The sequence below is a fragment of the Oncorhynchus keta genome, chromosome 32 (assembly GCF_023373465.1).
Source record: "Oncorhynchus keta strain PuntledgeMale-10-30-2019 chromosome 32, Oket_V2, whole genome shotgun sequence".
NCBI classification, from domain to species: Eukaryota; Metazoa; Chordata; class Actinopteri; order Salmoniformes; family Salmonidae; genus Oncorhynchus; species Oncorhynchus keta.
The window spans coordinates 30,607,561-30,626,169 of record NC_068452.1 but is presented as its reverse complement, the minus strand read 5'-3'; the positions used below and the strand labels follow the sequence as shown (position 1 = coordinate 30,626,169).

General features: G+C 40.1%; 1 protein-coding gene across 6 annotated transcripts in view; it reads right to left on the bottom strand.

Annotated features, from left to right (window-relative positions):
- The window catches only part of LOC118364669 (transmembrane protein 104-like), an 87,528-nt gene extending 79,043 nt beyond the window's left edge, over positions 1-8,485 (bottom strand). For all 6 annotated transcript variants that reach the window (XR_008088721.1, XR_008088720.1, XR_008088722.1 and 3 more), the window contains exons 1-2: positions 8,305-8,485; positions 7,686-7,758 (exon numbers count right to left, since the gene is read on the bottom strand). Coding sequence is in view for 1 of the 6 variants with exons in the window: in XM_052491343.1 (XP_052347303.1) it covers positions 7,686-7,730 (45 nt within the window). In the remaining 5 variants the exon portion in view is untranslated. The remainder of the gene's footprint in view (positions 1-7,685; positions 7,759-8,304) is intronic.
- Between the last annotated feature and the right edge of the window lie 10,124 nt (positions 8,486-18,609).

Genomic DNA, 18,609 nt, shown 5'->3' with positions numbered 1-18,609 from the left:
AACAGCCATAAGACTCCTGCATATCTACTCAAATGGCTACCCAGACTATTTTCACTGCCCCCCACCCTTTACACTGCTCCTACTCTGTTATTATCTATGCATAGTCACTTTAATAACTCTACCTACATATCTCAATTACCTCGACTAACCGGTGCCCCCGCACATTGACTGTACCAGTACCCCCTGTATACAGCCTCACTATTTTACTGCTGCTCTTTGATTATTTGTTACTTTTATTTATTTATTTTTATTTATTTTATTTTTTTTAAATTTTTTTGGGGGGGGGGGTATTTTTCTTAAAAGTGCATTGTTGGTTAAGGGCTTATAAGTAAGCATTTCACTGTAAGGTTTACTACACCTGCTGTATTCGGCACATGTGACAAATCCTATTTGATTTAAAGGCAGGGAAGGGCATGACCACCCTTAGATTCAGGTTTTGATAGAAGTGGAGAACTTGATTCTAAGTTTTTTTTATTGCCCCATATACACTACCGTTCAAATGTTTTGGGTCACTTAGAAATGTCCTTGTTTTTTTTCTGCCTAGAAGGCCAGCATCCAGGAAATGCCTCTTCACTGTTGACGTTGAGACTGCTGTTTTGTTGGTGACCATTTAATGAAGCTGCCAGTTGAGGACTTGTGATGTGTCCGTTTCTCAAACTAGACAAATGTAGTAGTCCTCTTGCTCAGTTGTGCACCGGGGCCTTACCCTACTCTTTATATTCTGGTTAGAGCCATTTTGAGCCTGTAATCAAACCCACAAATGCTGATACTCCAGATACTCAACTAGTCTAAAGAAGACCAGTTTTATTGCTTCTTTAAATCAGGACAACAGTTTTCAGCTGCGCTAACATAATTGTAAAAGGGTTTTCTAATGATCAACTAGCCTTTTAAAATTATAAACTTGGATTAGCTAACAACGTACCATTGGAACACAGGAATGATGGTTGCTGATAAATGGGCCTCAGTACGCCTATGTAGATATTCCATTAAAAGTCATCCATTAGTAATTAATCATTGGTAATAATTAGTAATAGTAATCAGCCATAGTAATTTACAACAATATCTACACTGCATTTCTGATCAATTTTATATTATTTTAATTAACAAAAAAAGTGCTTTTCTTAAAAACCTTTGAAAAATGAAACTGGGAGATAGCATGGCAGCATCTGAAATAAATTATTTATTTATTTCACCTTTATTTAACCAGGTAGGCTAGTTGAGAACAAGTTCTCATTTACAACTGCGACCTGGCCAAGATAAAGCATAGCAGTGTGAACAGACAATAGAGTTACACATGGAGTAAACGATAAACAAGTCAATAACACAGTAGAAAAAAAAGAGAGTCTATATACATTGTGTGCAAAAGGCATGAGGAGGTAGGCGAATAATTACAATTTAGCATATTAACACTGGAGTGATAAATGATCATATGGTCATGTGCAAGAAGATATACTGGTGTGCAAAAGAGCAGAAAAGTAGATAAATAAAAACAGTATGTGGATGAGGTAGGTAAATTGTGTGGGCTATTTACAGATGGACTATGTACAGCTGCAGCGATCGGTTAGCTGCTCAGATACCAGATGTTTAAAGTTGGTGAGGGAGATAAATAGTTCAATCTAGGGAGGATGTTGATATGGATAACATTGATTCTTCTGACTAAGCTAATTGGGATGGAGATCCAGGTTCGGAGGTGATTCTTGATTCGATCGAGGAGAAGTAGTTGAAAAGGCAATTCAGATCTGGTGTTACAAAGATTCCAAGGTATTGAAAGCCTGTGTCTTCCATTGTAACGGGCTGAGTGTCTCCATAGAGCCGGTAAGATTGAGAGGGCAAACAATGGATTTATTCAAATTGATCTTATATCCTGAAAACTTGATGTACTGAGAAATTGTGTCTCAAATGGAAGGGTGGAATTTCTCAGGGTTGGATATGTAGTGTAAGACATCATCCACTTAGAGAGAGGAGACAGCGAGCATCCTTGTCTTGTAACCCATCCCAAAGAAAATCTCTCAGAGTTTAGACCATTAGTAGACACCACCATCAATTTGATAAAGTTTGGGCCCATATTCAACTTTTCTAAGACTGAGAACAGAAAGCTTCACTCCATCCTATCGAATGTTTATTTTTAATTTATTTGACCTTTTCTTTAACTAGGCAAGTCAGTTAAGAACAAATTCTAATTTACAATGACGGCCTACCCCGGCCAAACCCTAACAACTCTGGACCAATTGTGAACCACACTATGGTGCAGTAGTTTATGTGTCGGGGGCTAGGGTCAGTTTGTTGTATCTGGAGTACTTCTCCTGTCCTATTCGGTGCCCTGTGTGAATTTAAGTGTGCTCTCTCTAATTCTCTCTTTCTCTCTCAGAGGACCTGAGCCCTAGGACCATGCCTCAGGACTACCTGACATGATGACTCCTTGCTGTCCCCAGTCCACCTGGCCGTGCTGCTGCTCCAGTTTCAACTGTTCTGCCTTATTATTATTGGACCATGCTGGTCATTTATGAACATTTGAACATCTTGGCCATGTTCTGTTATAATCTCCACCCGGCACAGCCAGAAGAGGACTGGCCACCCCACATAGCCTGGTTCCTCTCTAGGTTTTGGGCTTTCTAGGGAGTTTTTCCTAGCCACCGTGCTTCTACACCTGCATTGCTTGCGGTTTGGGGTTTTAGGCTGGGTTTCTGTACAGCACTTTGAGATATCAGCTGATGTATGAAGGGCTATATAAATACATTTGATTTGATGATACAGCCTGGATGCTTCTAGCACTGAGTTGCAGTGCCTTGGACCACTGCGCCACTCGGGAGCCCACTGGATGCTTTCTCAGCATCCAGTGAAGCCAGCAGAACAGGGGTTTTTCATGCGTTTACTTGATCTATAATATCAAAAAGACAGCGAATGTTATCAAAAGAGTACCTGTCTCAAGGCCTCCCGGGTGGCGCAGTGGTTAAGGGCGCTGTACTGCAGCACCAGCTGTGCCACCAGAGACCCTGGCTTCGCGCCCAGGCTCTGTCGTAACCGGCCGCGAGGTGTTTCCTCCGACACATTGGTGCGGCTGGCTTCGGGGTTGGATTTCAGTCTCTCGACTTACAGCTGTAATCGCAGCAAAAGGTGGCGCTACAAAGTATTAACTTAAGGGGGCTGAATAATTTTGCACGCCCAATTTTTCCGTTTTTGATCCCCATCCCGGATCCGGGATCGTGACTACGGCTCAAGCTCATTACCATAACGCACAATGCAAAAAAATATTCTTAGAAATATTTAACCTCCACACATTAACAAGTCCAATAGCTCAAATGAAAGATAAACACCTTGTTCATCTACCCAGCAAGTCAGATTTCTAAAATGTTTTACGGCGAAAACATAGCACATATTTATATTAGATCACCACCGAAACAAAAGACAAGCGGCGGCCATTTTGTCCCAGAAAAAAATCAAATTTAAAAGTAGGATTAAAAAATAAATAATTCACTAACCTTTTTAAAATCTTCATCAGATGACAGTAATATTACATGTTACACCGTACATTTAATTTTTTTTCAATAATATGCCATTTATATCCATAAATGTCTGTTTACAATGACGACATTTCAAAAAATGCTACTCAAATGTCCGGAGAAATGATGATAGCTCCGACAGATAACGTCAGATAACAAGCAATAAACATGACTAAATATACATGTTCTACATATATTTACAAAGATGCACTTCTTCTTAATGCAACCGCTGTATTACATTTATTTTTAACGTTACAGACATCGTTCACTGGGCTATACTATGAGTCGGCGCTCAGATATTAGCAGTATGTCTCCTCTACGTTTGGAGTCCACAGAAACCCAAAATAACCACATATATATTCCCTTACCTTTGATGTTCTTCCATCAGAAGACGTAGAAGGAGTCATACTTACCCAATACATTGTTTGGTTTCATGTTGTGTGTCTCTGTATTAGCATATGTTAACAGCTTCGGCTGAAATGCATCCAAAATGACTTCTGGTCCAGCACTCTTGCGCATCAAAACTTCCAATTTACATATTATATGTCGACTAAACTGGTCAAACTATGTGAAAAATCGAGCTTTATGATGTTTTTAGCATGTAGAACAAAGATCAGCGCGAACAGACAAACCGGCTTCAAATGCTGGATCATGGAAAAGAACGTACTCCAAATCGGCCGCGCGCAATAGAGTGCCTGTTTTCCATAGGGACACGAGCAATTTCGCCCGCCAAACGTCGAGGGCTCGTGGGATTCTCACAATGAACGTGCCATTTGAAAGCAGGCATCGCGCTGAAGAGATAGAGACTGTTCCTGGATCGGTAGCTGCCTGGGAAGGGTGGGAGCGATGACGTCAAAGTTGACCCAACTTTTCTCTTCACAAGAGAGAGTTTGGGAGAAAGGCTGCCCTGAGAGTTCTGCTTTACATACAGACATAATTTAAACAGTTTTAGAAACTTTAGAGTGTTTTCTATTCAATAATAATTTTTATATGCATATATTAGAAATTTTGGGAAAAAATATTTTCAGTTTACTATGGGCACGCACTTTCTCCAACGGGGGCAGTATAGAGCCCTAGGCTTAAGTGGTTAAAAAAGTTTGAAATATGCAATAAATGTCGTTCCACTTCATGATTGTGTCCCACTTGTTATTGATTCTTCACAAAAAAATAGTTTTATATCTTTATGTTTGAAGCCTGAAATGTGGCAAAAGGTCGCAAAGTTCAAGGGGGCCGAATACTTTCGCAAGGCACTGTATATATGAGATGAGTAATGTAGGGTATGTAAACATTATATTAAGTGGCATTGTTTAAAGTGGCTAGTGATACATTTTTACATCATTTTTTCCATTATTAAAGTGGCTGGAGTTAAGTTTGTGAGTGCTTTTGGTGACAAGCCGAATTTCTTCATCCTCCTAAGGTTGAAGAGGCGCTGCTGCGCCTTCTACACCACGCTGTCTGTGTGGGTGGACCAATTCAGTTTGTCCTTAATGTGTACGCCGAGGAACTTAAGACTTACTACCCTCTCCACTACTGTCCCGTCGATGTGGATAGGGGGGTGCTCCCTCTGCTGTTTCCTGAAGTCCATGATCATCTGACGTTGAGTGTGAGGTTATTTTCCTGACACAACACTCCGAGGCCCCTCACCTCCTCCCTGTAGGCCGTCTCGTAGTTGTTGGTAATCAAGCCTACCACTGTAGTGTCGTCTGCAAACTTGATGATTGAGTTGATTGAGTTGGAGGTGTGCATGGCCACGCAGTCGTGGGTGAACAGGGAGTACACAGGAGAGGGCTCAGAACGCACCCGTGTGGGGCCCCAGTGTTGAGGATCAGCGGGGTGGAGATGTTGTTACCTACCCTCACCACCTGGGGGACGGCCCGTCAGGAAGTTGAGTACCCAGTTGCACAGGGCGGGGTCGAGACCCAGGGTGACATGGTCCTTGACTAGTCTCTCAAAGAACTTCATGATGACGGAAGTGAGTGCTACGGGGTGGTCGTTTAGCTCAGTTACCTTAGCTTTCTTGGGAACAGGAACAATGGTGGCCTTCTTGAAGCATGTGGGAACAGCAGACTGGGATAAGGATTGATTGAATATGTCCGTAAACACACCAGCCAGCTGGTCTGCACATGCTCTGAGGACGCGGCTGGGGATGCCGTCTGGGCCTGCAGCCTTGCGAGGGTTAACACGTTTACATGTTTTACTCACGTCGGCTGCAGTGAAGGAGAGTCCACAGGTTTTGGAAGCGGGCCGTGTCCTCTGTATTGTCCTCAAAGCGAGAAAAGAAGTTGTTTAGTCTGTCTGTGAGCAAGACATCATGGTCTGTGACAGGGCTGGTTTTCCTTTTGTAATCCGTGATTGACTGTAGACCCTGCCACATACCTTGTGTCTGAGCCATTGAATTGCGACTCCACTGTCTCTATACTGACGCGTAGCTTGTTTGATTGCCTTGAGGAGAGAATAGCTACACTGTTTGTATTCGGTCATGTTTCCGGTCACCTTGCCCTGGTTAAAAGCAGTGGTTTGCGCTTTCAGTTTCACACGAATGCTGCCATCAATCCACGGTTTCTGGTTTGGGAAAGTTTTAATAGTTGCGGTGGTTACGACATCGTCTATGCACTTGCTAATAAACTCGCTAACCGTATCAGCGTATTTGTCAATGTTGTTGTTTGACGCAATGTGGAACATATCCCAATCCATGTGATAGAAGCAATCTTGAAGCATGGAATCAGATTGGTCGAACCAGTGTTGAACAGACCTGAGCGCGGGAGCTTCCTGTTTTAGTCTCTGTCTATAGGCTGGGAGCAACAAAATGGAGTCGTGGTCAGCTTTTCCAAAAGGGGGGTGGGGGACGGCCTTATATGCGTTGTGGAAGTTAGAATAACAATGATCCAGGGGTTTACAAGCCCTGGTAACACAATCAATATGCTGATAGAATTTAGGGAGTCTTGTTTTCAGATTAGCCTTGTTAAAATCCCCAGCTACAATGAATGCAGCCTAGGGATGTGGTTTCCAGTTTACATAGAGTCAAATAAAGTCCGTTTAGGGCCGTCGATGTGTCTGCTTGGGGGAGAATATATGCGGCTGTGATTATAATTGTGTGTAGTTGTCTGTCCATGTAGTGACCAATGTATGGAATGCTTCATTTGATAGCATGGAGGTGTTGAATTTCCAGCTCTTTGATCAAGGGATGCTTTTACAAAGGTCAAAGCAGAGGCGGACAAAGGCATGATCTGAAAGTCTGATTGTTCAAGCGGCAGAATTCATGAACATTTTTAGAGATAAAAATGTAATATATACGAGAGTAGGTGCACATCACTATTTTAAATGATTTTGTCACATATTGTGTAGACTTTGGACTCATGCAGGTAACTTGAACTAATTTAGCCTACATAATGTTTCAGCATTTGCTATCCATTATTCATTTGTCAACCATAATAAAAAGATATGTTGAAACAAGATGGAGGGAAAGTTGGAGCATATCTAATGACATTACAGTTAACTAACATTTACACTTAATCCAGTAGAAACTAATATATAGAATATATTATACCCACGAGAGACTAAATTCACAAATCCTACAGCACAATGGCAGAGTCATGTCTTGAGTGATGAGAAGAGAATTGTCCAGCCCATTGGGTCTCTCACTACACCCCCCTATGTCATGTCTTGAAATATGCAGACAGAAGGATTAAAAGTACATTTACATTGTAATACCTATAACAGTCAAATTTCTAGCCAACAACTTCCAGACTATATAATTCCCAGAAAGCATGGATTATTGAGTCATTATTAGTTTTACACTCATCTTCAAAAAACTTTATCTGAAGACTTGGAAATCAAATCAATACACCAATCGTTAACACTTTTTTTAAATCTAATTATTTATGTAAATATTGAAATAGCATGGCCGACAGAGAAAAGCAAACAAATTGATACAATTTCAGGGCAAGTGGCAAACAATAATACAGGCACTATGGCAAACAATAATACAGGCACTAGGGATGGGGGTGTGAGCATGCGGGTCTGGGCAGATGAGATGTAGTCATTTTAGTGTGTGTCTGGAAGTTGTTGTTCTTATGTATAAATTCGTATATGGAATGACTGTAAAATAAAAAATAATGCACACCAATACCTGACATGAAACAGGAGAATGAGCATAACACAGCAGGGTCTAATAGTGATACTCACATAAGGGGAGTAGAGCTCCCCGGTCTCTGTGATGCCTCCTGCCATGATGGGCAACAATACTGGAAATCACAACCTGGGAGATACAGTAATGGCAAATCCTAAATCAAATTATTCACAAAACTGTGTCCTACCAATTATATAAATGTTTCACTTTCATAGATACCGCTTTTATACAAATCTAGTTGACTGTAGCTTCCTGACAGCCGTCAGGAAAAATGCAGGACACCTTGTGAGAGAGCAGATAGCTAGCTAGCACTGATAACTATTCCATGCCATCACACTAGTGATGCATTGTCTTGAGTAGTTGGCTAAGGCCATTAGATCTGCTGCTATATGGCATAAATGTATTGCACTCACTAGGTAACGTTAGTTGGCTAACGCTAGCTAGCTAAACAACCTGCCCTAACTGAGCTACAGCAGTAAGTAGCTAGCACTGTCTAGACACATTCTCCAGTCTAACGTTAATGTTACTGTAGCTAGTACCATAATGTGTACTGTAGCTAAATGTAGTATGAGCGTTGAACTGGTTATCTAGCTACGTGTATCACCTCTAGACATTGTTTTCAAGCACTTGCAACAGTATTTTAAAAAGTCAAAGTAAGATGTAAACAACACGCACCTGCGTTCAGTGAATCTTTTTCAGGGTAACTAAACCAGAAAGCTAAATTTCAAGCCAACAAGACAGCGAATGGCAATAATAAATAACTCGTGCAAAAAAGAAACATCCTCCGCCAATAAACTTGTTTTGTCCATTCTGTCTCATGCACATTCAGTGGCTGTGTGCACAACAGGGGTGTAATTATTAGCCAAACCGTTGCAAAACGAGAGTTTCTATTGGACAAATCAAGGTAGGTCCCTCCCCCGTTTCGTTCCGTTTGCAGCCATTAAATAAATGTTTTGCAACAGAATTGGCGTAATGAATTTTTCGTGAAAATGTATGACAACAAACATGTGCTTTTGGTCTTAATTTAAGGTTATGGTTATCATTGTGGCTAAGGTTAAAATTATATTTTTAAAATAACAATTTTAGGGGTTTATGACTTTATCTAGTATTTAGTAGGTCACGAGACAACAAAATTCGGAACGTCACCGTGAGTCAAATGAAAGATTCTGGATATACTGACAAGATACAGGTCTCTCCACCCTAACGATTGAGTCGGTGTCCATAAAGCGGCACGGTGGGCTGTCTAGCGGCCTATTATCTTTGCATTGGTGGATACATGTGATTATTGTAATCATATTTTTTATATTTGATGACTGTATTTGACGTCAAATGTCTGTATTAAATGGAGAGATATGCTACTGCCGCATTCAAAACAACTGGGAACTCGTAAACCTCTGACTTCCGTGCGTTCAAAGAACTGGCAACCTGGGGAAAAAAACTAGCTCCGACTGGGAAACGGTAATCTAACTCTGAATTCGAACTCGGGCCGCTTTCTTTTATTTTATTATTATTTATTAACAACAAATCAATACATAAAGCACGAGGGAACACAAGCATAAATAGATTACAAACAATGGACAATCGAGCGAGGGGGTACAATATCACATTACAATTACACAAGGACCTTAAGGGACACACATATACTTAAAATTCTAACAGCTTTTTTGTTAGTAGAGCATTTAACCGTCTTAAAATACAGTTCAATTTCTTTTTGTAGGGTACGAAAATGTGGTTTTCTGTTTGTAAATTTACATTTGTGTATATGAAATTTGGCCAAAAGAATAATGAAATGAATTACATAAAAATGTTTCAGCTTATTTTTATCATATGTAAAGAATCCAAACAGTACATCTCTCCACAATAGTGTAAAATCTTCATAAATGTGTTCAATTATAAACCTACTGATGTCTTGCCACAGTTCTTACATGCATATAATGCCCAAAAAAGATGCAACACTGTTTCTGGGTGGTCATTACAAAAGTTGGAATTTGAGTTGATGTTTTCCTTAACCTTCTTCATATAGTGGTTGGCAGGATAATATTTATGAATAATTTTAAAGGAAACTTCCTTAATTTTGTTAACAAGTAGGTATGTGTGTGGCAACATCCAAACTTTTTTCCAACAGATATTATCAATTAATCCATTGTAAATTAAGGACCATGACAAGAAAATCTGCCGATGAAAAGCAGAAAGTTTCACTGGAACTTTGTCAATATTATAATTGCAAAACAACATGAAGTTAAGGCCACCAAAAGTATAGAAGACATGATGAGGAATAAAATTCCAGATAGAAGTGGGTCTTCTTAGGAATTGATTTATCCAATTGATCTTAAAAGTATTATTTAAAGTAGTAAAGTCCAGAAAATTCAGTCCACCATTCTCATAAGTGTTCATTACAACAGTTTTCCTAATGTAATGGGTACGGTTTCTCCAAAGAAAGTTGAAAAGCATCTGGTCTTTCTCCTTGCTTATTTTACTGTCAAGATATAAAGATAGAGCACCATATGTTAGTCTAGAGATACCTTTGACCTTGGTTATTAAAGATAAGTCCCTCGGTAGCCATTGATTTAGCTTCTTCTGGGGGTTTTTAATAAGAGGGTTAAAATGTAGTAAGCCTCTAGACTTCTGATCCTTTGTAATGGTTATGCCTAAATATGTAAGTTCTTCTTTTACTGGAATACCATAATATGAAGGTGTCACACAATCTTTGACAGCTATGAGTTCACATTTATTAATGTTAAGATATAGACCAGACGCTTTGGAAAAGGATTGTATCACATTGATCGATATGGGAATTTGGTTAGCATCTTTCAGAAAAAGTGTAGTATCATCAGGCATCTGGCTTATAATAATTTCTTTACCAGCTATGGAAATAACTTGTACATGACTATTATTTAAAGAATTACATTTACATTACATTTAAGTCATTTAGCAGACGCTCTTATCCAGAGCGACTTACAAATTGGTGCATACACCTTATGACAACCAGTGGAACAGCCACTTGCATCTAAATCTTGTTGGGGGGTGAGAAGGGGGGTGAGAAGGATTACTTACCCTTTACTTACCCTATCCTAGGTATTCCTTGAAGAGGTGGGGTTTCAGGTGTCTCCGGAAGGTGGTGATTGACTCCGCTGTCCTGGCGTCGTGAGGGTTTTGTTCCACCATTGGGGGCCAGAGCAGCGAACAGTTTTGACTGGGCTGAGCGGGAACTGTACTTCCTCAGTGGTAGGGAGGCGAGCAGGCCAGAGAGGTGGATGAACGCAGTGTCCTTGTTTGGGTGTAGGGCCTGATCAGAGCCTGGAGGTACTGAGGTGCCGTTCCCTCTCACAGCTCCGTAGGCGAGCACCATGGTCTTGTAGCGGATGCGAGCCATCAACTGGAAGCCAGTGGAGAGAGCGGAGGAGCGGGGTGACGTGAGAGAACTTGGGAAGGTTGAACACCAGACGGGCTGCGGCGTTCTGGATGAGTTGTAGGGGTTTAATGGCACAGGCAGGGAGCCCAGCCAACAGCGAGTTGCAGTAATCAAGACGGGAGATGACAAGTGCCTGGATTAGGACCTGCGCCGCTTCCTGTGTGAGGCAGGGTCGTACTCTGCGGATGTTGTAGAGCATGAACCTACAGGAACGGGACACCGCCTTGATGTTAGTTGAGAACGTCAGGGTGTTGTCCAGGATCACGCCAAGGTTCTTAGCGCTCTGGGAGGAGGACACAATGGAGTTGTCAACCGTGATGGCGAGATCATGGAACGGCAGTCCTTCCCCGGGAGGAAGAGGAGCTCCGTCTTGCTGAGGTTCAGCTTGAGGTGGTGATCCGTCATCCACACTGATATGTCTGCCAGACATGCAGAGATGCGATTCGCCACCTGGTCATCAGAAGGGGGAAAGGAGAAGATTAATTGTGTGTCGTCTGCATAGCAATGATAGGAGAGACCATGTGAGGTTATGACAGAGCCAAGTGACTTGGTGTATAGCGAGAATAAGAGAGGGCCTAGAACAGAGCCCTGGGGACACCAGTGGTGAGAGCGCGTGGTGAGGAGAATTAGCAAGAAGTTGGGTGATTAATAAAAACAGGTACGGAGAGATAGGACAACCTTGCCTAATTCCTCTCTTTAACTCAAATCTAGGTGAGGTGCCATATTTCAATTTGATAGAGCTGTTACCATTTGCATAGAGTCTTAATCCCCAAAGCCAAATCTCTCAAGGGAGTGGAAGAGAAATTGAAATCTACTGTGTCAAATGCTTTATAAAAATCAAAAAATAATATGAAGTTATTTAGTCGAGTAGTCAAGTATGTCTAATACTAGTCTGACATTGTTAGAAATATGTCTGTTCCTCGTGAAGCCAGACTGTGTTTCATCAATGATTGCATCCAGGACTTTTAAAATTATTTTTGCAAGTAGTAAGGATAATATCTTATAATCATTATTAAGAAGACAAATTGGATGCCAGTTATCGATGAGCAGCACTTCTTTTTTAGGTTTAGGTATCAGTGTTATTAACCCCTGACTCATTGTAGGAGGGAGAACATTGTTTTTAATACTCTCTAAAAAAAAGACTTCAAATAGGAAGGGAGCTACTTGTTCAGAAAATAATTGGTAAAATTCGGATGTAATTCCATCAACACCTGGTGATTTATTGTTCTTTAGATGTTTGATAGACTCTCATCTCTTCAACTTTGATGGGTTCATCACACTGTTTAGATTCTATATCACTGATATATCACTCGGGCCGCTTTCTAGAACTCCGACCTGAAGATCACTGACATCATGATTTGACCTCGTATTTTCCAGTTCACAGTTGTGTTTGAATGCGGCATAAACTAGACTCGTCATGCTATGAATATGCATAGCTATTTCGAGACGCCTGTTTCAGCTAAAACTGAAATTCCCGATCACACATATAGGCGTGGTCATGGCGAAGTTGGTTAGCTAAGATCATGCATAGAAAATGTCCTCGGGTCTAACGGTCTTCCGCGCCGTACTGCGCTTGTACAAGCCGTCAAATCAAAGGCATGTAATCATTTATTTATGTATTTAACCTTTAACTAGGCAAGTCAGTTAAAAACAAATTCGTATTTACAATGACGGCCTAGGAACAGTGGGTCAACTAGCTTTTTCAGGGACAGAACGACCGATTTTTACCTTGTCAGCTCGGGGATTCAATCTAGCAACCTTTTTTGATATAACCTTGTATATAAAGTTCTTTATTGACAAAAATGAAAACGTATCAGTTTGTCACTCTCATGAGGTTGGAGTAATAAGTTCAGCTACGTAAGACATTGGCTCGAAGTTAGGTAGTGCCTTTAGATTTCGAGAAAATACAAAATGTTCACTTCTTTCATTGACTTCTCCAAACCCGGAACCTTGGGCTCGTCTGTTTCTCAAGCGTTCCCGGAAGTCTCGCGATGTTGCGCTTCTGGGTTTAGAAACTCTGTGGAAAGACTTCCATACCGAAGTGACTTACAGTACCTCAGTATTTTTTATTATTATAATTTTGTTGAAATTCCATACATTTTGAAGGATACAAATTCAAATGTGTTACAAAAATCTATACATCCTTCTTAAAAATGGTAACACAAAACATCACAAACAAACACAAAAACAAAGAGGGTTTTTACAGACAAATCTATTTGAAAAGCTTAAACGAGTATGAATTTATTTCCTTACCTTCTTATTCTTACTGAGCATAGCAAAGTCATTATTTAAATCTTAAAATAGGATTTTGTTCTTTAAAAAATGCATTTTATTGATGTAATGTTTAGCAAGAATTACAATCAAATTCATCACATACTTCTAGTGGAGAATCTTGGACTATCAAAATCAAAAAGACAATCACTTGCAGATGGATGTCCCTACCAAGTCCAGCCGAAGATACACCCAGAACATAGTCACATACACACATACAAATGCCCAAGTGATTCTGTCCCAGATTGACATTTCTCATCAACATGTATAATGTTTACAAATACTTTCATTGGAGGGGTAATATGAGTTATTTTGGCCAATTTACAACACATTGCAAGTCCCACCAACATTTTGCTATATAAAATAAAAAGCTTCTCTAATGAATTAATTATTGACATTTTGATCAATGATTGAGAAACTGATCATATTTACTATGGTTGAATTTACAAGTGATGGATCTGTATTGACCCTAGTTTGTTTCAAAAGTGTTAGATCACCATCTGGTATTGCTTTTCACACCATTTCATATTCCTTTAGTGAGACAGGGAGCTGATACATTCTCAAAAAGTGATTGTACATGTACAGATGTCCAACAGTGACTTGCTTTTATATTTTATGACAAGACTATTCCATAACATACTTATGGGGGGGTGATGTTTGTATAAAAGGGACCAACAATTAAGCACTTGTTTGTGGAAATCAGCCAGTTTAACAGGACATTTTTCAACTGCATAAGGACACTGCAAAACGAAACTTAAACCACCAAATGTATTGAAAGTAAGATTTGGTATTGTAAACCAAAAGCTTTTTGGGTCTTTAAAGTAATGCTTTATCCAATACATTTTTAAGACTTGGTTAAAAGTAGTAAAGTCCAACATGTTAAGACCATCCTCACACACTGTTTGTAAGAACATGTCCCCCCCAAAACCAATTATTTCTTTGGCCGCCTCTCCTTCCAGTTCTCTGCTGCCAATGACTGGAACGAACTACAAAAATCTCTGAAACTGGAAACACTTACCTCCCTCACTAGCTTTAAGCACCAACTGTCAGAGCAGCTCACAGATTACTGCACCTGTACATAGCCCACCTATAATTTAGCCCAAACAGCTACCTCTTTCCCTACTGTATTTATTTTATTTATTTATTTTGCTCCTTTGCACCCCATTATTTTTATTTCTACTTTGCACATTCTTCCATTGCAAATCTACCATTCCAGTGTTTTACTTGATATATTGTATTTACTTTGCCACCACCATGGCCTTTTTTGCCTTTACCTCCCTTATCTCACCTCATTTGCTCACATTGTATATAGACTTGTTTATACTGTATTATTGACTGTGTTTGTTTTACTCCATGGGTAACTGTGTCGTTGTATCTGTCGAACTGCTTTGCTTTATCTTGGCCAGGTCGCAATTGTAAATGAGAACTTGTTCTCAATTTGCCTACCTGGTTAAATAAAGGTGAAATAAAAATAAAATAAATAAAGACAAGAGAACGCATAAGAGGCTCTAGACAAGCCTTAGTCAGCAAAACTCTTCCTTGAATGGACAAATCTCTGCCTAACCATGAGTTAAACTTGTTTTTTTTTATAGCTGAGACAACTGGGCAAAGATTACTGTTCTTCTCTCCTTTTCTTTTGTCATTTTTATCCTTAAATACGTTTGTGTCTGATTGGAATACTGCCAGCTTCAGTGATATCAGTACCTTTCAATGCTAGAATGTCACACTTTTTCCAAATTCAGATTTAAATATGAGATCTTTGAAAAAGTTATGATTACATCAAAGGCTAAAGAAACTTCCAAATGGTTTAAAAGAAATAGTGGTATCATCTGCCAATTGGGATATCTTAATTTCTCTTTCATCTATCTATCTTAATACCTGTAAATTAATTCTGGGATACTAGTAGATGTAAAAACTGAGCTGTCAAGAGGTAGAGGAATGGACTATTGGGCAACCTTGCCTCACTCTTTTGTTGACTTCAAATTTAGGTGATGTACCATTGGCAAGTTTTAGAGCGCTATTACTTCCATTGTATAGAGTTCTTATTGAGTTAATAAAGAAATGTCCAAATTTTGTGGAGGGTATAAAAAACAGTATGGCTTACAGTGTCAAAGGTCTTCTGGAAATATAGAAAGAGCCAACAAATCCATATGTAAATGCGCATTACCGTATTGTACAGCTGGTCATCTAGGTTTGTAACTGAAGACTTCCCATCCCCATGAAGAAAAACAATGCACAATACAGTAATTGAGTACATTGAGACATCAAGTGGTTTGTGATTATGTGATAATGTGGCTCAGTTGGTAAAGCATGGCACTTACAATGCTAGATTTGTGGGTTCTATACCCATGTGGGAAAAGTATGAAATAAGATGCATTTGCAAAGTATTTAAATAAACTGGAAAACATATATCAAGCAAGTATTTTTATATTCCACAAGTATTATCATATTAACTGTTTTGTACAGATAATTATCCGACTCAGGTTACAAATGCTGGTAAACACTAAAATACAGTTAGTTCAAATGTTTTCACAAAACTAGTGCACTGGGCTTTTACTAGTCCTGTATTAGTGGACCGATATAGACGTCTTCAGCATGGGCATTTGTTGTTGTTGTATTAACAACTAAAACTCATACAAGAGGTCACTGGGTATTTTTAGTAATTGAAACTGCTGGTAAACAGTTCTTACTTTGTAATATTTATGGTTATAACTCAAGAAATGCAAATTTTAAAAACTTTTGGAAGACCTAAAAGAGAATACAAATTCACTCCAAGATCATTTTCCTACTGCAAAGCTGATATTTGGGGGAGACTTTAATATGGTTCTACACAATAGCATAGACAGATATCCTCCTAGAGGGCATGATTCAGGTATAAGAGTATCTGTATTCTGTAATTGCATGAATATTATTGATATTTATTTATTTATTTTACTAGGCAAGTCAGTTTAGACAAATTCCTATTTACAATGACGGCCTACCTCAGCCAAACCCTAACAATGCTGGGCCAATTGTGCACCCCCTTATGGGACTCCCAATCACGGCCGGTTGTGATACAGCCCGGAATCGAACCAGGGTCTGTAGTGATGCCTCTAGCACTGAGATGCAGCCAACAAGTGCTCAGCTTATGTGAGAACTCCTTCAAGACTGTTGGAAAAGCATTCCAAGTGAAGCTGGTTGAGAGAATGCCAAGTGTGCCAAGCTGTCATCAAGGCAAAGTGTGGCTACTTTGAAGAATCTCAAATATAAAATATATTTAGATTTGTTTAACACTTTTTTGGTTACTACATGATTCCATGCGTTATTCCATAGTGCTGATGTCTTCACTATTATTCTACAATGTAGAACATAGTTTTTTTTAAATGGAATGAGTAGGTGGCCGAACTTTCGATCGGTACTGTTTATAAATGTCCTTAATGTATACTTTTTAGAGAAGACTAATGTTAAATACTTGAAAACATTTAATTTTGTCCTTGAAACATTGAATGTAAATACTGTAGAATTCCATTCATCCCTATGGAGGACTGCTCCTATTGGGGAGTGCCAATATGGCTGACAGGTGGCTTCAAAGCCTCTCAATGGCCAATACATAGCATCATCAATCTTTATGTAGATAAAGATTCATATAGATAATTGGTTAGACCTGATGACTTGTTTCTGGGCATGAGTTTAGCCAGCTAATGTCGCCATGACATCGCCTACAAGTCTGATCAAGCATGGTAAGGGATTTCTATCTTCATACATGTAGTATCTGGGATCTACATCTGTTTATATTAGTTACTATGCTGTTACTAAGCAGTAATGTATTACGGCAGTGTTACGTTACAACACCTAATAGGAAATGCACATGCGCACTAGGGTGCCGGGAACTGTAGAGCACGAGGGGTTTTTGACTAAATGAAAACTAACTGTACTCCTGTCTCCTGCCTGGTCATTTCTCCACAACACAAATATTACAATACTGTACTGGCTTTGGCTATAGTAATGGCATCTTTTTTTGTATGCACTGGATGCGTTGCCCTGCTCAGACGTTGCATGCATCAACCAATGGTTACGTGAGATTGGGCACCAGATTGCTATAATATATTGGGTGTGTTCCTCTGCCCAGGCATTGCTGACTCCTTGCAGATCTTACAACACCTGGATAGGCATTTTACATATCAACTAACCACATCATATGTTGTAGCAATGGCATGCAACCATTGGTTGTTTCATACAACGTGTGAGCAGGGGAACGCGACCATGATGTGGTTAGCTGATACGCAAAATACCTATCCAGATGTTATAAGATCTGCCAGAGGTCCGGACAACAGGTCCTCCGATTTGACACACTGAAGTTTGTCTGAGAAGTAGTTGGTGAACCAGGCGAGGCAGTCATTTGTGAAACCAAGGCTTTTGAGTCTGCTGATAAGAATGTGGTGATTGACAGAGTCAAAAGCCTTGGCCAGGTCGATGAATACGGCTGCACAGTATTGTCTTATATCGACGGCGGTTATGATATTGTATAGGACCTTGAGCGTGGCTGAGGTGCACCCATGACCAGCTCAGAAACCAGATTGCATAGTGGAGAAGGTATGGCGGGATTCAAAATGGTCGGTGATCTGTTTGTTAATTTGGCCTTCGAAGACCTTAGAAAGGCAGGGTAGGATAGATATAGGTCTGTAACAGTTTGGGTCTAAGTGTTTCCCCCTTTAAAGAGGGGGATGACCGCGGCATAATTCCAATCTTTGGGGATTTCAGACGATACAAAGGAGAGGTTGAACAGGCTAGTAATAGGAGTTGCATCAATTGCGGCGATTCATTTTAGAAAGAGAGGGTACAGATTGTCTAGCCCGGCTGATTTGTAGGGGTCCAGATTTTGCAGCTCTTTCAGAACATCAGCTATCTGGATTTGTTTGGGTGAAGAAGAAATGGGGGAGGCTTGGGCAATTTGCTGTGGGGGGTGCAGGACTGTTGTATAGGCCACCTTCCACCAAAACATTACACTCCATGCAGTTTGGCTTCAGAGCGAAACACTCCACAGGAACGGCCAACTGCTTTTTTCTGGAAAATGTGATGTCCAAGATGGATAATGGGGGCGTTGTTGGGGCTTTGTTTCTGGACCTAAGGAAGGCTTTTGATACTGTTAACCATGAGATTCTCATCACAAAATTGTCCAAGTTCAACTTTTCCCCCGATGCCTTGAGATGGATGAAATCATACCTTGAAGGCAGAACTCAGTGTGTCAGAGTGAGCAATGAGATGTCGCCCACTCTTAGCTATGATGTGGGCATGCCCCAAGGGTCAATACTGGGGCC